Source organism: Acinonyx jubatus, chromosome C2 (assembly GCF_027475565.1).
Source record: "Acinonyx jubatus isolate Ajub_Pintada_27869175 chromosome C2, VMU_Ajub_asm_v1.0, whole genome shotgun sequence".
NCBI lineage: Eukaryota > Metazoa > Chordata > Mammalia > Carnivora > Felidae > Acinonyx > Acinonyx jubatus.
Window position 1 is genome coordinate 82,545,497 of NC_069384.1, and position 22,839 is coordinate 82,568,335.

Sequence of the window (22,839 nt, forward strand, 5' to 3'; positions counted from 1 at the left end):
TTAAGCTGTACAGTGTGTTGATTTGACACATCTATACATTGCAATATGATTACCACCACAGCATTAGCTAACACCTCTATCAAGTCACATAATTATTTTTTTGTGCATAGTGAGAACATTTAAGATCTAGTCTCTTAGCAACTTTGAAGTATAAAGCACAGTGTTGTTAACAATAGTTCACTATGCTGTGCATTAGATCTCCAGAACTTACTCATCTTCTGATTGCAAGTCTATAGAGTTTTTAACAGAAGTTATAGGTTCATAGCAAAATTGACCAGAAGATACTGAGATTTCCTGTGTAACACATAGCCCCCCCACCTATTATCACCATCACCCACCAGAGTGGTACATTGTTACAACTGATGAATCTACACTGACATATCATAATCACTGAAAGTCCATAGTTTACAATTTAGTTCATTTTTGGTGTTGTACTTTTACGAGTTCAGATGAATTTTTAACCATATATATCCAAGAGTAGTTTTACTGCCTTAAAAATCCTCTGTGCTCAGCATATTCATTCCTCTCTCCCCAATAACCCCTGGCAATCACTGATCTTTTAAATTGTCTTTATAGTTTTGCCTTTTCCAGAATGTCATATAGTTGGAAATGTACAGTAAGAAGTTTACAGCTTTCACGAGGTAATCACTTCTTTCAGATTATGTCTTTCACTTAACAATATGCATTTAAGTTTCCTCCATTTCTTTTCATGGCTTGGTAGCTCATGTCTTTCTAGTGCTGAATGATATTCCATCATCTTGATGTGCCACAGTTTACTTATCCATTCACCTACTGAAGGGCATCTTGGTTGCTTCCAATTTGGCAATTGTGAATATAACTGCTATAAATACCCATGTGCAGGTTGTTGTGTGGAAGAGTTAAAGAAGCAATTCATAATTTAGAGAACAGAAATGGGAGTACTAATAAATATAAGATCTGAAAAAAAATAAGAATAGACACTTGGCTAGCCTGAGGAAGTACAATCAAAATAAAAACAAGGTGAAATAACTTACACAAAAAATTCATAGAATTGTATGGGATCATGTTACTCACCTCTGTGTAATAAATTTGAAAATCTGGATAATACAGATGAAATTACAAGAAATATAATTTGTCAAAATATCCCAGAAAAGATAGAAGCTAAGTAAACTGGTTACCATAGAATAAATAGATGTTGTCAGAGAACTGTATTTTCCCACACCTCCATCCACAAAAGCATCAGGACTACATTATTTCACAGGAGAATTCTACTGAGAAACTTTAAAGAACAGATAAGTTGGTTGCTATTGATTCTATCCTGAGCACAGAAATAGAGACAACTTCCAAATTCTATTTATGAAATGAGTATAACACTGATAACAAAATCTAATAAACCACACATATATCTGATGCATACACATACACAGCGACCATAGACATTCTTATCCAGTAATCAAGACAGCATGGTGTTGGTGAAATGATAGACTAATAGATCAATTTAACAGAATAAAGTGCCCTGTTACAGTCCCACCCAACCTTAGTCAACTGATCTTTGAAAAAAGAGCAATGGAAATTCAATAGAAGAAAGACAGTCTTTTCAACAAGTGGTGATGGAAAAACTGGGCATCTATCTGCAAAATAATGAATCTAGACACTAACCTTACATTTTTAACAAAAATTATCTAAAAGTGGAGATAGACCTAAATGTAAAATACAAAACTATGGAGCTTTTAGAAGAAAACATGAGAGAAAATCTAGGGGCACCTGAATGGCTCAGTCAATTAAGTGTCCAACTTTGACTCAGGTCATGATCTCACAGTTTGTGAGTTTGAGCCCCTTGTGGGGCTCTGCACTGACAGCTCAGAGCCTGGAGCCTGCTTTGGATTCTGTGTCTCCTCTCTCTCGCTGCCCCTCCCCTGCTTGTGCTCTTTCTCAAAAATAAGCTATCAAAGCAAAACTAAATAAATAAAACAAAAATTAAAAATTAAAAAAATAAAAAAGATTTTTAAAAAAAGAAAATCGAGGTGAACTTGGGTTTGGTAATGATACTTATTTATTTGTTTATTTATTATTTTTTACTTTAGAGAGAGAGAGAGAATGGGGGAGGACAGAGGGAGAGAGAGAGAGAGGGACAGAGAAAGAGACAGAGAGAGAATCCCAAGCAAGTTCTATGCTCAGCATAGAGCTTGATCCCACAACACGGGGCTCGATTCCACAACCCTGGGATCATGACTTAAGCCAAAATCAAGAGCTGGATGCCTAACTGACTGTGCCACTGAGGCACCCCTAGTAATGACTTTTAGATACAACAGCAAAAGCATGATCCATGAAAGAAAAAAATTGATAAATTGTTCTTCATTAAAATTAAAAACTTCGGCTCTGCAAAAGACATTGTCAAGAAAATGAAAAGACAAGCCACAGACTGGGAGAAAATATCTGCAAAACACACATCGATCAAGGACTTGTATTCAAAGTATACAAAGAACTTTTTTTTTTAGTGTTTATTTTTGAGACAGAGATATAGTGTGAGTGGGGGAGGGGTAGAGAGAGAGGGGGATACAGAATCTGAAGCAGGCTCCAGGCTCTGAGCTGTTAGCACAGAGCCCGACGTGGGGCTCAAACTCACAAACCGCGAGATCATGACCTGAGCTGAAGTCGAATGCGTGACCAACTGAGCCACTCAGTCTCCCCACAAAGAACTCTTAAAAACTTAACAATAAGAAAACAAACAACCTAGTTAAAAAGTGGGCAGACACCTCACCAAAGAAGATGTACAGATAAGTGTACAAAAAATTGCTCACCATCATATGTCATTAGGTAGTTGCAAATTTAAACTACTACGATGTATCACAAATACCTATTAGAATGGCCAAAATCCAAAACGCTGAAAATACCAAATTCTGGTTAGGATGTGGACCAACAAGAACTCTCATTCATTGTTGATGGGTATGTAAATGGTTTTACGAGACAGTTTGTAGTTTTGGGACACCTGAGTGGCTCAGTTGGTTTAGCGTCTGACTCTTGGTCTTGGCTCAGGTCTTTTTTTAATTTTTTTAGATTATTTTTAATGTTTATTTATTTTTGATAGAGAGAGAGTATGCTCGAGTTGGGGGTAGCAGGGAGAGAGGGAGACAGGAACCTACTGTACTGACAGCAGAGAGCCCTATGCAGGGCTCGAACTCATGAACCATGAGATCATGCATGACCTGAGCTGAAGTCAGATACTTAACCAGCTGAGCCACCCCAGTGCGCCTAGCTCAGGTCTTGATCTTGGGTCATGAGTTCAAGCCCTGTATTGGTTCCACATTGCGCTCTGCATTGATTGGGCTCCACGTGAAGCTTCCTTAAAAAAAAACCACACACACACAGTTTTAGTTTCTTACGAAAGTAAACATAGTCTTACCACACAATCCAACAATTGCATTCATAGGTATTTACCCAAATGATTTAAGAATTTAAGCCCACATAAAAACCTGTGCACACTGTTTACAGCAGCTTTATTTATAATTGTCTGCGACTGAATACAACCCAGATGTTCTTCAGTAGGTAAATGAATAAACAGATACCTCTATACAACAGAATATAAGAAATACTATTCAGTGTTAAAAAAAAAATGAGTTAACAAGCCATAAAAAGACATAGAGGAAACTTAAAGGCGTATTGCTAAGTGAGGGTGGTCAGTCTGAGAAGGCTACATACTGTGTGATTCCAACTATATGACGTTCTGGAAGCGACAAAAGTATGGTGACAGTAAAAATATTAGTGGTTGCCCCAAATCTGAAGGGAAGGGAGGATGAATCGGTGGAGCATAGAAGATTTTTAAGGCAATGAAACTATTCTGTATGATTATTGCAATGGTGAATACATACATGACATTATGCATTAGTCAAAACCCAAAGAACAGTACAACAGAAAGAGTGAACCATAATGTAAAATATAGGCTTTAGTTAATAATAATGTATCTATATTGCTTCATCAATTGTAACACATGTGCCAAACTAATAAAAGATGCTAATAATATGAGAAACTGCTATGAGCGAGTGGGTTTATGGGAATTTTCAGTACTTTCTGTCCAATTTTTCTGCAAGCCTAAAACTGCTCTAATAGTCTATTAATGAAAATAATGCATCAAATACACTTTGAAAATTCGAAGGGGTTGTGCCTATGGGTGGTGTAATTATGATCAATTCTCCATCTTTCCTTTTTCCTACCTCTTTTTTCAGTTTTCTGTACTTTGCTAATATGTTTGCAAAGAAAATACATTATTTTGACAATAGATTAAATTTGAGAAAGGACACATATGGGGGAGGAGAGTGGTAGTACAGAGACAGAGGCAGGGGTGCTGTTCCCCTCCCCCTATATGCACTTGCATACTCACACGCTCCCCTGTGCCAGGGGCACCTGGTTTCAGGAGACACAGATGACAGTGGAATGACTGTCAGGATGGTGTGAGCCCAGGTGACTTTTCACTTTTCTTGGGTTCACCTCTCCAGTCAGCTGTGCAGTAGATGGCACATGGTGTGACCCCTTAGGCAAGAATCCCAGTGTGGTCTTATGTATTAGAACAGCTGGGCTCCTAGCTCAGAGAGGTTTATCCTAGCAGGCAGCACTGGGGGAAAGAGGCAACGCTGCAATGTTGAGGCAGGTGCAAGTCCTTTGTGAAATGAGAAGCTTTGACTGATGGATGTTCTCTAATTCTGGGCTTGCTCCAGGAACTGGGGTTTACAGAGATGAATAAGGTATTTTCCTTGCCAAGTAGCCCAGGGTCCAATGGGGAAAGTACACTGAAAATTGAGTGGGATGTGGAGGAAGAAGCCTTTAGAGGGGTATTACCTTGAGGCACTTGTGATAACTCCTATCACCTCCCACAGTGCACTTCTCTCTGTCCTCCTCCATTTTCTGTCACCTCCCCACTCTCCTTCCCTCCTCTCTACCATCTCTCTTCCTCTTCTCCCTTTGTTTTCCTCGGCTCTGCCTTAGCACACAATTTTTCAAACAGCTGGCAGCAGTGGGTCATAACAGCAATTGAGTAGGTCCAAACAATCATTCTAAAAAACTTTTTTATTATGAAAAATATTTAAACATGAATAAAAGTAAAAAGAATAAATAGTAGTAAAACAACCCATATGCCACCTCGATTTAACAATTATGAACATTTCCCAGTATTTATCTCATTTATTCTCTTTGCTAAGATAGTTAAAATTACAAACAGTGATGTTTCATCCCTAAAACCTTCTGTATACATCTCTAAAAGAACAAGGGGGTGCCTAGGTGCCTTAGTTGTTTAAGTGTCTGACTTTTGATTTCAGCTCAGATCATGATCTCAGGGGCATGAGAGCAAGCCCAACATTGGGCTCCATGCCAAGCATGGAGCCTGCTTAAGATTCTCTCTTTTGGGGTGCCTGGGTGGCTTAGTCGGTTAGGCGTCTGACTTAGACACCAGCTCATGATGTCACAGTTTGTGAGTGTGAGCCCAGGCTGTCTGCTGTCAGCACAGAGCCTGCTTCAGATCCTCTGTCTCCCTCTTTCTCTCTGCACCTCCCTGGCTCATGCTCTCAATCTCTCTCAAAAATAAACATTAAAAAAAAAATTCTCTCTTTCCCTCTCTCTCTGCCCCTCCCCCACTCCTGTGCATGCTCTCTCTCTCTCTTTCTCTCTAAAAAAAGATAATAAAGAAAAGAAAATAAAAGAATAGGGACATTTTCTTACATAACTATAATACCCTGCTTTCCAAATGCAACTTTCCCCAATTTGGGCCATTGTTTTTAAAAAATGAAGTTGAATAGAAAGTATTTCAGGGCTTCACAAGTAGTAAGGGAAAATAAATTGTTCATACAACTTTTGTTTTAATTATGTGTATATATGTCTACTGTGACATGATGTAAAATTTATGTCACACTGTGGCTTGCAGTCTAAGAAGTGTGAAGAGCCCTGCTCTAGGCCAGGGTGCTCAAAGTCTAGTCCTAGGACCGGCAGCATCAGTTTTCCTGGGGACTTGTTAGAAATTTCTCAGGTCCCATTCCACACTACTGAGTCATATCTCTGGACATGGGGACCAGGAATCTGTATTAAAAAAAAAAAAACCCAAACCTGTATTTTAGGTGATTCTGCTAGCTTGAAAACCACAAGTCTAGACCCAAATGGGTGACCCTGTGAGACCCAGGCATCCCTCACCCTCATCTGCGTCACCCAAAGTGGGTCATTTTTCTTTCCTCTTCATTGTGAGGTGGTGCTGAGAGTTCACCAACAGAGGTGGAATCTACCTTGGCAGTGCTTGGAGGATGGTTTCTCTTTCCAGGCTTAGGCAAATCTTTACCTGAAGGTAGAGAATGGTCTAGGTTCATAAGATTAGTAACACAGTTTTGTCTTTGTACTAGCAACATCCGTAAAATGAGACTAAAGCCCTTAGAAGTTTGCTTTGAGGCTTGAATGATGTTTGTGAAATGCCTACCATTGCACCAGGCACAGAGTAGTCATTTAGTATATGGTAGTGGCAGTTGCTGTACTGGGCACTACCTATCACAACCCTGGGCATATAATAGATGTTCAACAGATGTGACTGGTTGCTAATTCTTTCACTGGAGGAGGCAGGTTATCCTGGCTTGTTCCTTGATTTTGCCAGATATGGGAGCAATGCAATTTGTCAGAATCAGGAAACAGATCATAAATAGGAAGGAGAATAGGAAGCTCAGAAAGGAGGATGGTGGACAGGAAGAAGAGAACACAGCAAGAATGTCCATATTCACAAGAGCAATGGAGACAGTGACCGTTTGTTTTCTTGGGGGAAAGGGGAGGCATTGAACACTATGTGGTCCTACCAATGGTAACTTCTTAGTTACAATTACAGGATTTCAGAACTGGAAAAAGGAACTTGGAGTTCACAGACCCACCTCCTCATAGCCCACATGAAGCAGTTGAGGCCCTGGGAAAGCATGTGTTACACATGAGGGGCAGAATTGGTTTCTGAGGACAGGCACTGCCTGCTACATCTTGCCATAAACTCAGACAACTCATCTCCATGGAAACCTTTGAAGACTGAAGGTACAGATGTGGGAAAGGACAGCAGCACTCTGAGTGTGATTTCTTTTATATCCCTTTTGTTTTCTCCCTCATTCCTATTCATCAGCTTCTCCTGCCTCCTCTTCCTTAGCCCCTTCCCTATCTTCCTCCTTTCCATGATTCTCACACATAAGGACCAGGCCTAACCCAGGAAGCTGAGGTCATTGGATCTGCAAAGTCCGGAAAGCCGCACATCATCTGTCTCCTTAGCAATGTGCTTGTTTTTAGTGATCAAAGCTCAACAGCTGGCTCTGACCAGACACCAGGCTCCTGAACCACTATCAAGAAACGTTGCATTTTGGTTCCTCGAAAATACTTGTGACTCTTGAATAGGCAGAAACCACCATGGAAATGCAATCCAAAGCTGCCGTACTTCTTTGTGCCTTTAACCCTTTTCTGAATCTCTTGCAAGAAGTTGCTATGAAAATGGTTGCTCTACTTGTGCAGGCAGAGTGTAAAGAGACCATACCTCAAAGGAAAGAGTAACCTTTTACATGAATCGCAGGCCCTAGGTGGACTAACATCTCTTAGACACAGCCCATAGTTGTTACAGAAAGCATTTACAAATGTCCTCAAACCCCTGGGATGAATGGCTACTACTAGAAATTGGATCCAGAGTGTTTGGGGTCTGACGTTTTACATGTCAAAGAGAAGAGCTGAGCTTCCTGACATCGGCTCAGAACCTGGGATGGTCCTGGCATTCTTTTGACCAGACAATCAGGCTCCCTCATTGCAGAATGGATTGAAGAACAACCTGACCAGATTTGCATTTGCTCAGGCTTTTGCCGTGGAGCTCTGCTGAGCTGGATTAGTCTTTTGCTACCTGTCTGGTAGTATCTGAGGCCACCTGAGGAAACTGCGTGACAGCGATTGCAGCGGGATAGCTGCTCGAAGACGCTCCGGGAGCTGACAGGGAGGAGGGCCCCGCGTGGGACTGGTGCCAGAGCCTTTTTAGGATGGAGCATTGGCGCGCCTCTCTGTGGCAGACGGAGCGGTGGCGCCCTGGAGTAGTTGCACAAAGGAAAAGGCCCACACGGTGGAGATGTGTGTCGCACATGCGTGCCCAGCCCTGTACGCGCACAGCCCGCGCTCCCGGCTCCAAGTGCGAGTGCGCCCAGTGCACGCTGATAACTGCGTGTGACAACCCCTGGGGCGGGGGCGCGAGCAGCAGCCCCTGGCAGGATGACTGCACCTCTCCCCGTCAGCCCTCTTCTCGCCTCGGCCGCTCCGCAGACACCTGGCGGACAAGGAGAGGGGCCGAGGCCGGCGTTCAGAACCCCGGCACCGGCAGGAGCGCGGAAATTACTGTCTCCTCTCCTCCACAGCGGCGAGGACAGACCCTGAGTCGCCCCCACTTCGGCGACCGCAGCGCGGGCTCCCGGCAGAGCAAGGGGCGCAGCTTCTCCACCTGGCAACAGATGGTGCTCGGGCGCGTGCGCGCTGCGGCGGGCGGGGAGAGGTGGGCGCGGAGACCCGAGCTCCGGGCGCGCAGCGGGGCGGGAGGCGGGCCGCGCACAGGAGCCGGGGCCTCAGGCAGCCTGTCGCCTACGCTCCTCCGCTGCTCCGCTCTTCCGTCCTCCGCGTGTGCCCGCCAAGCATCCTTCTTCCCGACCCTCCCGAAAGGCGGCGCCGAAGACCCGACCCATCCGGACCGCAAATCCCGAAACCTACGCGCTTCCTCGGCGGGGGAAGCCTGACGCGCGGTTCCGGCGAGCTTTGGGGCGACTTGCTTTTCTCACCTCCAAAACTGCCATTTCCCTCTCTCTCAAAGCCAGACGTTACGTTTGCAAAGCTACTGGACTTTAATCTTTAAAACAATACCCCGCAGGGCGTGGCTAGCGGGGCTGGCCGAGCGGCCCAGGAAAGTTGGCCTGGGCTGGGAGTGACTCGTTTTGTGCCTGAAGAGAGAGAGGAAGAGTGTGAGGGCATCGCATCCTCGGGAGGAGATGCTTTTGAAACACCATCCGTTAGCAGCCATACAAACACTTTCCTGTTGCTTTGTTTTGTTTATACACTGAGTGGCTTTTCGGTGAAATGCTATTTTGGTTACAGGAAGAAATGGCCCCCCAGGAGCTCAGCCGGCGACTGGCCACAGTGATCACTCATGTCGGTAAATGGAGCTTTTTTTTTGTTTTTTTACCCCTCCCCCCTTGCGTTTTATTAATGGAGGTGGGGGCGTAGTCTCGGGAGCCGGTGTCCTCCCCGCGCTAGCGGGCAGCGCCCTCCGTGGGAAGGCCGTGGGGCGCGGGCCCGGCCTCTCGGCCTCGCTGCTGCTGCTGCTGCTGCTGCTGCTGCTGCTGCTGCTGCTGGCGGTGGTGGTTGTGGAGGCGGCTAGTGCCGGGGGCATCCCTGAGGTCCCCCACGCCCGGCGAGGCCGGGGCAGGCCGGTGGCAGGTGCCTTCACCAGGCAGGTGCCTAGTCCCCCTCGGGGGCTGCTGGGCTCTGAGGATCAGTTACCTGCGCAGACCCGGTCGGGGTGGGGAGTTGTGTAGAGGTTTTACGAGATGAAGAGAAAGGAGAGGGAACTTGAGGAGCGAATGCCGGTGCTTTCCAGCAGAAAGTACTGCGAAGCGCCCGAGGCTCGTTCCCAAGCTCGCGTAGTGCAACGCAGGTTAAGGTAGAGGGTCGCTATACAGCCGGGCTCCCGGCCCGTTGGTAGTACCGCCTGGAGGTGTCAGCACACTCCTAGTGAACCCCAGTGAGAAGCCTTGCAAGCTTCAAGGGACTGAGCAATGTTAACCCTCTTCTGTTGAGTTAAAAAAGGGCAGCTGAACATGAATGCCTTGCTCCTGAAATAAGGGTTGTGGTGGAAGGACAGTCCCTGTTTAGTAAAGAGGACACTGAGGCAGTTGGTGCGTTGATTCCATCTTAGCCTTTTCTTCCCCCACCCCTTCCCTGGGCCTCCCCAAATAAAAACACATTCAGGTAGAAATCCTTTGGATGTTGATGACTAGAATTATCGGGGTCATTCGCAGTGTTGGTCACTAACTTTGAGATCCTTCCATAATGCAAATTAGTTTTACTGATAAAGTGAGGAAGTTTTTACCTCAGTGTTCCACTCCTTTGCTAAAAGGCCTTCTTAGCATTTGTATGTTACATATTGCTTCAATTAATGAACTATCATTGCTCTTCGAGCACCCTAGTCCAGTGTATTTAGTGCAATAATGATATATGTCTTGAATGATACACATATAGGGATATACTTTGTGAAGATGATTTATCTGGAAAGACCCAGTTTTGATGATTCATTTTAAAATATGTTTCTGGTACCAAGGTGGCTGCTGCACTGGTTTTTCTTTAAGATGAAAGGTCAGTAGAATTCTACTGGGGAAGGTTGAATGTGAAATATTGCTGAAGGCAGGCTGAAACAAACAATTTGGAGTTTGAAATATATTGAATGCTGAAATGATTGTGCTTGAAATGGCACATGTGTGTGAAATTGTGCTGTAAGGAAAGAGCAGTGGACTGGCGGGGGGGGGGGATAGCCATTTGGATTTGAATCCCTCCTGGACAAGTCTTTGAACCTCACACTAAAAATGGGAATTTTAATAATCCTTTCCCACCCAGCTCAAAGGCTATTTGTAAACTGATGTGGGTAAAATCACCATCTAAACTGTGAATGTGTTATTGGCCATATCCCCATATGCCACTAAAGATCTTGGTCAGATCACTGGGCCTCTCTCAGGGTAAAACTTCCCATTTGTTAAACAAGGAGGTTGACCTGGATGATTATCAAGGTCCCTCCTGTTTCTCTGGATAATGGGATCTTCTCCAAGATCTGGTAGGCAATATTCCTTGGTTAACATAGGCCCCTGGGGTCCAGGCTATGGTATTTTCTTGCCTACCTTGCTCCCTCCCTTTTTCTATACTTAGCTCTATGAAGGATACAGACGTGACTCTTTTTTTTTTTTTTTTTTTTTGTAGTTTCTGCTCAGAGAACTTCTGGCATTTGTGTGTCTTACAGCAGTCTGCATCTTCCTGTGTAACCTCACAAACCTGTGAAATAGATGTAGTATACATTATCATCCCCATGTTACAAATGAAGGAGACTTAGAAAGTTCATCTTTTAAGGTTTCAGAGGTAAAGAATGGCAGGACCAGAAGGCAGCCGTTCAGATCGTCTATTTGGGGATCTCACTGAGGGGGCAACTAGCCCTTACTATCATGGAGACTTACACTGGGTAGCCAGTGAAGCATCTGCTAGGGAGGATTCTGTCCAGGACATCTGGCTCTGTGTTTGATTGTTCTTTTCAGGCATTTTCTTGTCAAGCAGCCTCTGAGCCCTATGGAGTTGGGGAAAGGCTGAGAAGTGCTTGGAGCAAGACTGTAGGTTAGAACATTCCCCCAGTTCTATCCTAACCACTCATCTGGGTAATAACACTGTACTTCCATATTCACTCTGCCACTCTCAGTCCCCCCGCCAGCCAGTTCCTCCTCCAGCTGGGATTTCTGCTGTTTCCACGGTCCCTTAGATTTGCCAGTTCAGGTCTAGGGTTTGTTGATTCAATTTCTGAAATATCTCATTGGTCTCTCTCCAAATGCCACTGTGACCTTCTTGAGACCTGCTTCGGGACTTCATTTCTCGTAACCATTGTGCAAGCCTCCTGCCTCTCCCATGTTTGCCTCTAACTTATACCAGGAATAAACACCCACACCTATACACAGCATTTGTATCTTCTAAAACCTTTAACAGTACCTTTGCATAGTCATTCTCTGTAGCTTAGAATACAAGTTCTTTGTACTTTATTTGGCACCCTTCTAGTTTTATCCCCCAATAATTGATAGTTCTACCTGTATTGTCGGTCAGCTTGGGCTATTCATTTCTTCAGCTTTGTTCCACCATGATGTCTGACTCTGTTTCCACCTCTAAACTTTTGCTTCTGCTTTCCCTCCATCTGGAATGACCTCTTAATATATTTCTCCCCACAAAAATTAGTACACACCCTTCATGCTCAACTCAATGCTTCCTTTTTCCAGGTGCCTTTGTCCTGCCAGTGGGAAATAAAGACTCCTGCCTCTGAATTTCAAAGTAGGTTTTATTCTACTCACATGACACCTCTCATTCTCTCCCTTGTACTATGGTTAGTTTTTGTGAGCTTGTCTTATCTCTGCTCCTAGACTCTACATTATCAATCTATCTATCCTAGGCAGTTACCTAACACAGGGCCTCCTTCTAAGGAAATGCAGAATAAAGTTCATTGAATAAATGAATGATTTGTTGTGCCTTGGAGTGGACTTTGAGTATTGAGTAATACCAGTAAATTTATATATATATATAAAATATATAAATATAAATATATATATATAAATATATATATAAATATATAAATGTATATAAATATATATATATATTTTTAAGGCATTAAAAAAAAGTTTCTTTATTTGTTTTTGAGAGAGACAGAAACAGCATGAGCGGGGTAGAGGCAGAGAGAGAGAGAGGGAGAATTCCAAGCAGTCTTTGCACTGTCAGCACAGAGCCTGATGCGGGCCTGGAACCCATGAAACTGTGAGATTATGACCTGAGCTGAAAACAAGAGCCTTAATTGACTGAGCCACCCAGGCACTCTGGAAATTTTTATATTTTGAAGCACAATTCTGAAGTGTTTGTGGATAACTCTTTTGCCTCCTAAATCCCATTTTTCAGGTAAACATTTAGCTCTTCAAAAGCTCTTCATATGATGTCTTTCGCTGTGGAGACTTCCTTCTTTGGATTTTGTTAGTTTGTCAGGTACCCTCAAAAATATGCAGTTCACATGTGAGAAGTGTCCAGGTGTGTTTTACCCATGCAGTACACAAGTAGAACTATCCTTTACCCTTTATTCTGGACTATAGAATCACATTGTTCCTTTATGGAATTTCAGAATCCAGAAAGAGTGAAACACCAGATCACTTCACTGGCAAATTCTATCAAACATTTAAAGAAGAATTAATACCAATTGCTCACAAGTCTTCTAAAAAATAGAAGAGCAGGAACATTTCTTAACTCATTTTAAAGGCAAGTGTTACCCAATGTCAAAACCAGACAAAGACATTACGCGAAAAGAAAACTGCAGGCTAATATCTCTTATGAATGCTGATACAAGAAGCCTCAACAAAATATGAGCACTAAATCCAGCAACATATAAAAAGGATTGCACACCATGATCAAATGGGATTTATCCCAGGAATGCAAGGGTGGTTTAGCCTATGACAATCAATTGATGTAATACACTATATCAATAGAATAAAGAATAAAAGCCACATAATCATCTCAGTAGAGGCAGAAAAGGTATTTGATGGAATTTCATACCTTTTTGTGATTAAAAAAATACCCAACAAACTAGGAATTGAGAGGAGTTTCCTCAACTTGATAAAGGGTATCTTAAAAATCCACAGCTAACATCAGGGTTAGCTGAATGCTTTCCCCTTAAGATCAGGAACAAGACATGGATGTCTACCCTCACCGTTTCTATTCAGCATTATGCTGGATTCAGCATTACGCTAGCCAGCATTAACTGACTGGCTCAGTTAAGTGCTTGATTCAACTCAGGTCAGGCTCACAGTTTGTGAGTTAGAGCCCTGTGTCAGACTCTGTGCTGACAGCTCAAAGCTTGGAGCCTGCTTTGGATTCTGTGTCTTCCTCTCTCTCTGCCCCTCCCCCACTTGTACTCTGTCTCTCTCTCAGAAATAAGTAAACATTAAAATTTATAAAACAAAACAAACAAAAAACATGCTGGAGAGTCTAGTCAGAACAGTTAGGCAAATGAAGTAAAAGGCATCCAGGTAGGAAAGGAAGAAGTAAAACTATCTGTACTTGCAGATGACATTGTGTAAATAGAAAATCCTAAGGAATACATTAAAAAAGCTGTTAGAATTAATAAAGGAGTTGAAGGTTTCAGAATACAACGTCAATATACAAAAACAAACTTTCTAGGGGCATCTGGGTGGCTCAGTTGGTTAAGCATCTGACTTCGGTTCAGGTCATGATTTTGCGGTTCATGGGTTTGGGTCCCATGTAGGGCTCTGTGCTGATGCTTGGAGCCTGCAGCCTGCTTCAGATTCTGTCTCCCTCTCTCTTTGCCCTTCCCCTGCTTGCGTGGTCTCTCTCTCCCTCAAAAATAAATAAACTTAAAAAAAATTTTTGAAAAAAATCCAAAAAACAAACTTTCTAAACATCGGCAATGAATAATCTGGAAATGAAATTACGAAAACAATCCAATTTACAATACCATAAAAAAGTACAAAATACTCAGGAATAAATTTAATAAGAGGTGAAAACATGTCATCTAAGAACTATAAATCGTTGAAAGAAATTAGAAGAGCCAAATAACTGTGAAGACATGCCATGTTCACAGATCAGACTTATTATTGTTAAGATGGCAAGATTCCCCAGGTTGTTCAACAAAGACTCTGGAGTGAAAAATTATATACTGATTTCTTCAGTGAAAATTACTTCTCCTTAGAAGGCCTATTTAAACTAGATTTATTCTTGTGATATAACATGTATAATAGGCCATGAACTTTTGTTGTTGCTGTTGTGGGATAGTGTTTTGCTGTTTCATTTATCTGTTTTTTAGGTAATAAACTACTCCAAAACTTAGTGCATTGAAACAGCAACCCTTTAATTATATCTCATAATTCTCTCAAGCTGTTGTAATCAGATGGCAACTGGGGCTGTGGGGATGGTTTAGTGTTCCCTCATGTGGTCTCTCTCCATGGTGGCATCTTATCTTCCAGGTCCTCTCCATGTGGTCCTTTCTCCAGGTCTTACTTCAAAGCTCAGGTCTCTGATAGGGGTGAAGCAAGAAGCTGCCAGGACTTCTTGATGACTGGGCTTGATGTCCTGTTAAGTCATTTTTTTCCAAGTTCTTTTGGTCAAAGCAGTCCCAGGCCCAGCCCAGATTCAAGGGGAGGGGGCACAACTCCTTCTCTCAATGGGAGGATTAGCATGCCCACCCATGAGGCATGGAAATATTGGTTTCTGTATCCATTTTCTACGTGGCTATAACAAATTACCACAAAATTACTGGCTTAAAACGCCACAGATTCATTTTCTTAACAGTTTTGTAGCTCAGACATTGACACATGAGTTCTAGTTTTAACTTCCTGAGGAACCTCCATAGTGTTTTCCAGAGTGGCTGCACCAGTTTACATTCCCAACAGCAGTGCAAAAGAGATCATCTTTCTCTGCACCCTGCTAACATCTGTCGTTGCCTGAGTTGTTAATTTTAGCCATTCTGACTGGTGTGAGATGAGGTATCTCATTGTGGTTTTAATTTGTATTTCCCTGATAATGAGTGATGTTGAGCATTTTTTCACGTGTCTGTTAGCTATCTGGATGTCTTCTTTGGAGAAGTGTCTATGCAGGCCTTTTGCCCATTTCTTCACTGGATTATTTGTTTTTTGGGTAAGTTTGATACTTTTTTTAGATTTTGGATACTAACCCTTTATCTGATATGTCATTTGCAAATATCTTCTCCCATTCCGTTGGTTGCCTTTTAGTTTTGCTGATTGTTTCCTTCACTGTGCAGAAGCTTTTTATTTTGATGAGGTCCCAATAGTTCATGTTTGCTTTTGTTTCCCTTGCCTCTGGAGACGTGTTGAGTAAGAAGTTGCCATGGCTGAGGTCAAAGAGGTTTTTGCCTGTTTTCTCCTCTAGGATTTTGATGGCTTCCTGTCTTATGTTTAGGTCTTTCATCCATTTTGAGTTTATTTTTGTGTATGGTGTAAGAAAGTGGTCCAGGTTCATTTTTCTGCATGTTGCTCTCCAGTTTTCCCAGCATCATTTGCTGAAGAGACTGTCTTTATTCCATTGGATACTCTTTTCTGCTTTGTCAAAGACCCATACGTTTTTGGGTCATTTCTGGGTTCTCTGTTTGGTTCCATTGATCTAAGTGTTTTTGTGCCAGTACCATACTGTCTTGATGATTACAGCTTTGTAATACAGCTTGAAGTCCAGGATTGTGGTGCCTCCGGCTTTGGTTTTCTTTTTCAGGATTGCTTTTGGCTGGTCTTTCTTGTGTTGCCATCTCTATGGTTCTCTCTTTTGCTTCCCTCTTCTACTTTTAAGGACTCTTGTGATTTCATTGGGCTCTCCTTATTTTAAGGTCAGTTGATTAGCAGCCTTAATCCCATCTGCAATCTGAATTTCCAGACCTACACAGTGTCTGGGCATTAGGATGCAGATATCTTGGGGTAGGGTTAGGGTTTAAGGAGTTTTTCTGCTGTCACAGTTGCCTCCTTGGAGACCAGCTACCTCACTACTTCACCGAGCATTGGTAATGTATGCTGTGACTTATGCCTTTGAGTTGTCCATTTGGGGATGGTGAAGGAGAAGGAGTGGAATTTCAGTTTAATGGTAATTGAATTTACTCAGATATAATGTGGTGCTCTAAAGAGACTGAATGGATATCATTGTCTTTATGGTGTGAAATGCCAGCTTTGGGTGAAGGGTACCAAGCAAGTATTAACCAAAATGTTGTCACGATGATAACAACTATCCATATTATAGAAAATGGTCATTTGTTAAATTAGGATTTCTTAGTGTCTAAATAATATTGATTATGGAGGTGATCATCTTCTATAATGTGGGAAATATCAGTGACAAATCCTGCCTTTCCAGATGTGAACTAAGGCCATGCACAGGCTTTGCCAGAAAACAGCTGTGTAGCCTTTAGCACATCACTTTACCTCTGAGTCATGGCTCCCACATATGTAAATGCAGATAATACTACTTCACAAGATTGGTAGAAGATGAATGTGTAAATGCTGCCTTGTGAGTCCCTAGTAACTGTTGGAGGGAGAAACTTGAGAAGCAGTGATAGTGAGAATGACTTAAAAAAATTATTTTAAACGTTTATTTATTTATGAGACAGAGAGAGATAGAGCATGAACGGGGGAGGGTCAGAGAGAGAAGGAGACACAGAACCTGAAACAGGCTTCAGGCTCTGAGCTGTCAGCACAGAGCCCGATGCGGGGCTCGAACTCACAGACCATGAGATCATGACCTGAGCTGAAGTTGGACACTTAACCAACTGAGCCACCTAGGAGCCTCAAGAATGACTTTAGATAAAAGGACAGCATCATCTCCTACTTTGTCCTTTGCTCTAGTACATCATAGACACCACCAATATTCTTCTCTTCCTCTTGCACCCCTCTGCTCCTTGTGGAAGTCTGTTCTAGTAGGGTTGAAGGCTAATCCTGAAATGCTGCTTTGGAGAAGAGTTTATGTTCTCCCCACCTGGGGTCACACCTTTGCTTTCTCCTCTGCAGTGCCAAATGCAAAACTCAGAAACAGAGCCCAGCTGCCTGAGTGTTGCTATCTCTTGGCACATGGGACACCCTCAAGGTCTTTCCACTGGTGGTGGCAAGTTATAAAAGCAGAAGAGGGGGAAATATTGCTGCCAACGAGTGTTCTTCCTCCTGGTTTCAGAGAGGACCTCCCACCAATGGTTTCTATTTCCAGTGTCTCCGTAGGATGTGACTGAGCTTATTACCCCAGGGTCTCATCGACTTCCAACAGATGCATTACTAAAGCTTTAGTCCTCTAGTTCATTGCTGGCCTTCACACCAGGATTCTTCATTGTCTGCCTTTGAAAAAAACCTGTGGAGTTAACCTATCTGAAGATGCAGATTTCAAGCAAGAAACCAGAAAGACCAACATAGATCAGTGGAACAGAATAGAAAACCCAGAAATGTACCCACAGCTATATGGTCAACTAATCTTCGACAAAACAAGAAAGAATATCCAATGGAAAAAAAGACAGTCTCTTCAACAAATGGAGTTGGAAAAACTGGATGGCAACATGCAGAAGAATGAACTGGATCACTTTCTTACACCATACACAAAAATAAACTCAAAATGGATGAAAGACCTAACTGTGAGACAAGAAGCCATCAAAATCCTAGAGGAGAAAGCAGGCAGCAGCTGCTTTGACCTTGTCTGGAGCAACTTCTTACTAGACATGTTGCTGAAGGCAAGGGAAACAAAAGCAAACATGAACTGTTGGGACTTCATCATGATAAAAAGCTTCTGCACAGTGAAGGAAACAAGCAGCAAAACTAAAAGGCAGCCTATGGAATGGGAGAAGATATTTGCAAATGACATATCAGATAAAGGTTTAGTATCCAAAATCTATAAATAATGTATCAAACTCAACGTCCAAAAAAAAAACCCATTTAAGAAATGGGCAGAAGACATGAATAGACACTTTTCCAAAGAAGACATCCAGATGGCTAACAGACACATGAAAAGATACTCACCATCACTCATCATCAGGGAAATACAAATCAAAACTATGATGAGATACCACCTCACACCTGTCAAAATGGCTAAAATTAGGGTGCCTGGGTGACTCAGTTGGTTAAGCGTCCAATTTCAGCTCAGGTCATGATCTCATGGTTTGTGGGTTCAAGCCCCACATCAGGCTCTGTGCTGACAGTGTGGAGCTTGCTTGGGATTCTCTCTCTTTCCCTCTTTCCCTGCCTCTCCCCCACTCATGCTTTCTCTCTCAAAAATACATAGGTAAACTTAAAAAAAAAAAGAAAGGCTAAAATTAACAGCACAAGAAACAACAGGTATTGGTGAGAATGCAGAGAGAGGGGAACCCTTTTGCACTGTTTGTGGGAATGCAAACTGGTGCACCCAGTCTAGAGAACAGTATGGAGGTTCCTCAAAAAATTAAAAATAGAGCTACCCTACAATCTAGCAATTACACTACTAGGTATTTATCCAAAGGATAGAAAAATACAGATTCAAAAGGGTACATGCACTCCAATGTTTATAGCAGCATTATAAACAATAGTTAAACTATAGAGAGAGCTTAAATGTCTATCAACTGATGAATGGAAAAGAAGGTGTGGTGTGTGTGTGTGTGTGTGTGTGTGTGTGTGTGTGTATGTATACACACACATATATATATATATATATATACATACACACATATACATGTATATATGTATGTACATAATGGAATTTTTTTAATGTTTGTTTATTTTTGAGAGAGAGAGAGAGAGACAAAGCACAAGTGGGGGGGACAGAGGGGCAGAGAGAGAGAGAGACACAGAATCTGAAGCAGGCTCCTGAGCTGTCAGCACAGAGCCTGGCGTGGGGCTCAAACTCATGAACCATGAGATCATGACCTGAGCCAAAATCAAGAGTCAGACACTTACCCAACTGAGCCACCCAGGCAGCCCTATGTACAATGGAATATTACTCAGCCATCAAGAAGAATGAAATCTTGCCACTTGCAATGATGTGGATAGAGCTAGAATGTATTATGCTAAGTGAAATAAGTTAATCAGAGAAAGACAAATATCATGTTTTCACTCATGTGGAATTTAAGAAAAAAAACAGATGAATGTATGGGAAGGTGGGGAAAAGACAAGAGAAGGCAACAAACCACAAGAGACTCTTAACAATAGAGAACAAACTGAGGGTTGATGGAGGGAGGTGGGTGGGAGATGGGCTAGATGGGTGATGGGTGTTAAGGAGGGCACTTGTTGTGATGAGCACTGGGTGTTGTGTGTAACTGAGGAATCACTGAATTCTACTCCTGAAACCAATACTGCGCTGTATGTTAATTAACTCAAAGTTAAAAAAAAAAAAAAAAAGAAAAGAAAAAAGAAACTAGAAAGTCTAAGAAGAAGCATAAGTGTTTAAACTTTTACCATTTAGGAATATTGGTGGGTAACATGTATTGAATGCGAGGCCTTTCCATATGCCTTTGTATCCTTACAACTCTGAAAAGTAGGTGTTATTACTCTCATTTTGAAAGATGACAAAGCTAAGAATAAAAAAAATCAAGTTCAGTAGCATGTTTAAAGCTATAGTGCTACCAAGTGGTAGATATCAGGATTTGAGCTGAGATCTGATTTCAAAGCCAATGTTCTATTATATCAAGGCAAAAATTTTTACTACTGCTTGAAAATAATTTTAAAAAGCCTGGATATTTATGTTAATTTGGTACTGGGGAAGGGTTTCTGCCTTACCACCCCATTGTCTGCTCTCTGAAGGCAGGGAGATTTGTGATTCATCTTTCTATCCTTAGGTTTAGCTCAGTACCCAGCACTGTTCATGAAAAAGCTCTTTCTTTTGTTTGCTCTATTTGAATGGGTTGGAAAGCACCCTGTTTTGCCCACGCGCCCTGCCAGCCTCTCTTGGTCCCACTTTCTTCTGTGTAGGACCCATTTGTAGTTCCTTTCACTAGCGACACTCTGCCTGCCTATCTTAATCTCTGGGGTTTAACCTGAAATCTGGCCTCCCTAGGAACCCTTTTAGAATGGGCCAACCAGGCCCAGCCTCCCTCCCTTTTCTGAACACCTATAATAGTTGCTGTTCATCTCATAGACGTTTTTGAGCATTTGATTTCAGTCTAGCTTGATTTTTCTCTCTCTTTTCCAAATACTGATACATTGGTTGTTAGTTGAATGTGTTCTAACGTCTTTTCTAATAACATGACTGTGTCTTACCTAAGGGTAGAATTCCCAACTAATATTGCTTTATGGCCTTGTAGGCTAAATTAAACACAGTATAGGAGATCAAGAATCACATGTTTAATTGAATGGAAAGACTTTCTTTATTCCCTGAATTTCCTCATCGCTAACATAGGGTGATAATTATGCCAGTCCCTCTGCTTATTTTACAAGTTGGAATGATACTATATAGTGGAAAGTGGTTAAAAAGAAATCCTTTGAGGACTATAGCAAAAGAGACTGTGAGTATAGAATAACTTCAATTGTTTGCTTTATGGACTAGCAAGAGAAGCATGAAAATGAGTATTTTATTGTCCCTCCAATCTAGTCAAGAGGAATATTCTACCAGTAGTCCTCTCATACTTAGTAGAGAATGCAGCATGAGCAGTGCATGCTTGCTCTGTAGGGCACAGGTTTGAAAAAAGGATGGCTTAAATGCCTGCAGGATGAAGCAGTGGGGCCAGCATGGCAGAGGAAGTGAGGCAGGGGTGGCAGAGGACATGAGAAGGCCTCTGGACTCTGGGCCTTTACTGGGGCAGCAGCGGGAATTGTAAAAGGTTGCCTTGAATGAGTGTGGAATAATCTATGTTCCTGCTGAGAATCAGCTACTGCCCTTAATTCTTTCTTTGGAATTAGCCTGGGGTGTCCTGAGCATGCCTCTCACACAGTGCACTTTGGAGATGGTGAAACCATTTCATGGTTGGGGGCCAGTGTTCAATATTGTATCATTACTGTAGAGATGGGATAAATTCACATGAAGCATCAGATCTGGGGTGTGTTTGCAAGTGCTTTAAAATAATTTGAACTAGATTATTTGGCAGATCTTCTTTGAGAGAGTTTTCTATGCCTCCCCCAGGAGTAGGGGTTTTTATTTGTTTTCTTTTAATCTTATCCAAGCTGCAGTGTCCAAGCACAAGCTTCACTTGTGCCCTGGAGTCCAGTTAAAGGGTTAGCTGCTTTCCCTCAGCATCTGAAGGCTTTTGTTCATAGCGAGAAATGTGCTTTTCCTGGGCACCTCCCCTCCTCCTGGTCTGCCCCCCGACTCTCTCCAGTCTCCTACCCTATACTCAGTCTAGGGAGAAGAGCCTGAAGGTAGTTGGGAGCTCCCCTTGCATTCTGGCTTATGGTGGCCATACTTAAGACTTTCACAATTTGTTTAAAACTTTAAGGTGATTTCTTTCTTTTTTTTAAAATTTTCAATGTTTATTTATTTTTGAGAGATAGAGTGAGCGTGAGAGAGCGAGCGAGCGAGCAGGGGAGGGGCAGAGAGACAGGAAGACACAAAACCCATAGCAGGCTCTAGGCTCTGAGCTGTCAGCACAGAGCTCCACACAGGGCTGGAACCCACCAACTGTGAGATCATGACCTGAGCCGAAGTCAGGTGCTTAACCGACAGAGCCACCCAGGCACCCCTTAGGTGATTTCTTTTTATTTGTTTATATAGGTTCTGGACAGGTTATAGTTTTGTAGTTTATCTTTTTCTTGTTGTTAGGGTGAGAGTGAGCCTCTTTCCCATCATTGTGGGTTCCAGGGGAAAGCAGAATGTCTCCTTGTTTTTTTCTGTTTTTTGTTTTTTTTACCTTGTGTGTATTTCACAGGGAAAATGTGCTTCATTTACACAGCCTCTTTCCATTACAGTGTTGTTATAGGCAAGGTACTAGGAACTTTGCAAGTGATATTAGTAAAATGGGTCTCAAAATGTTTTCTTTGTGTTTTGCCAGGTGTTGGGGATCTTGAATGTTAAAAAACTGTAGTTCATGTTTAAGAGTGTTCAACTAGATGAAAATGCTTCCTCCCACCTGTTATCCAGGAACCAGCTAAGCATAGGGATCTCTCATGTCAGAGAGTCATGGATGTTAGGCACAGTCATTGGATGCCTGCCCCCTAATAGGGCCTCCCTTGGCCTGCTATGGCCAAGGGCCTACCTTTGTGCTACAAGGCATGTCTGTGTTTCCTATTTTTAAAAAATGCTAAATAGCCTGAAATTTCTGCTGAATTATACTTAATTAATATAGCTAGTGGAAAAAAATCTCTACCAGGAGAGCTGAAATCATTGAGGATCAAAAGGGAAATGGCCCTGCTTATCTTGGAACTTTTCCTGAAGGGTAAGGCTGTTGTCACATCTGCTTCCCTTTAGATGTTAGTGAGTATGGCTCAGCCAGGGAGGCTTTGAGCCTAGTCTGGCACCATGGAGTAGCTCTTCCAAATGGATGTAGGTTCTTTTTCTGCTTGTTTCAAGAGGGAGGAATTGATTGATTTTAATGAGTCTAAAAAGGAAGGCTATCTCATTATCATAGACTTACTGAATTCAAGTACTTATTTCTTACTAGCAGGCAATGATGATTATAAT

General features: G+C 42.4%; 1 protein-coding gene across 2 annotated transcripts in view; it reads left to right on the top strand.

Annotated features, from left to right (window-relative positions):
- Nucleotides 1-8,100: 8,100 nt before the first annotated feature.
- Nucleotides 8,101-22,839, top strand: part of MCF2L2 (MCF.2 cell line derived transforming sequence-like 2) — a 263,631-nt gene continuing 248,892 nt past the window's right edge. Inside the window, exon 1 of one of the 2 annotated variants that reach the window (XM_053221168.1) lies at nt 8,101-9,148. In XM_053221168.1, the coding sequence (XP_053077143.1) occupies nt 9,073-9,148 (76 nt within the window). In that variant the 5' untranslated portion in view covers nt 8,101-9,072. The remainder of the gene's footprint in view (nt 9,149-22,839) is intronic. The other variant, XM_015063590.3, reaches the window with a different exon arrangement.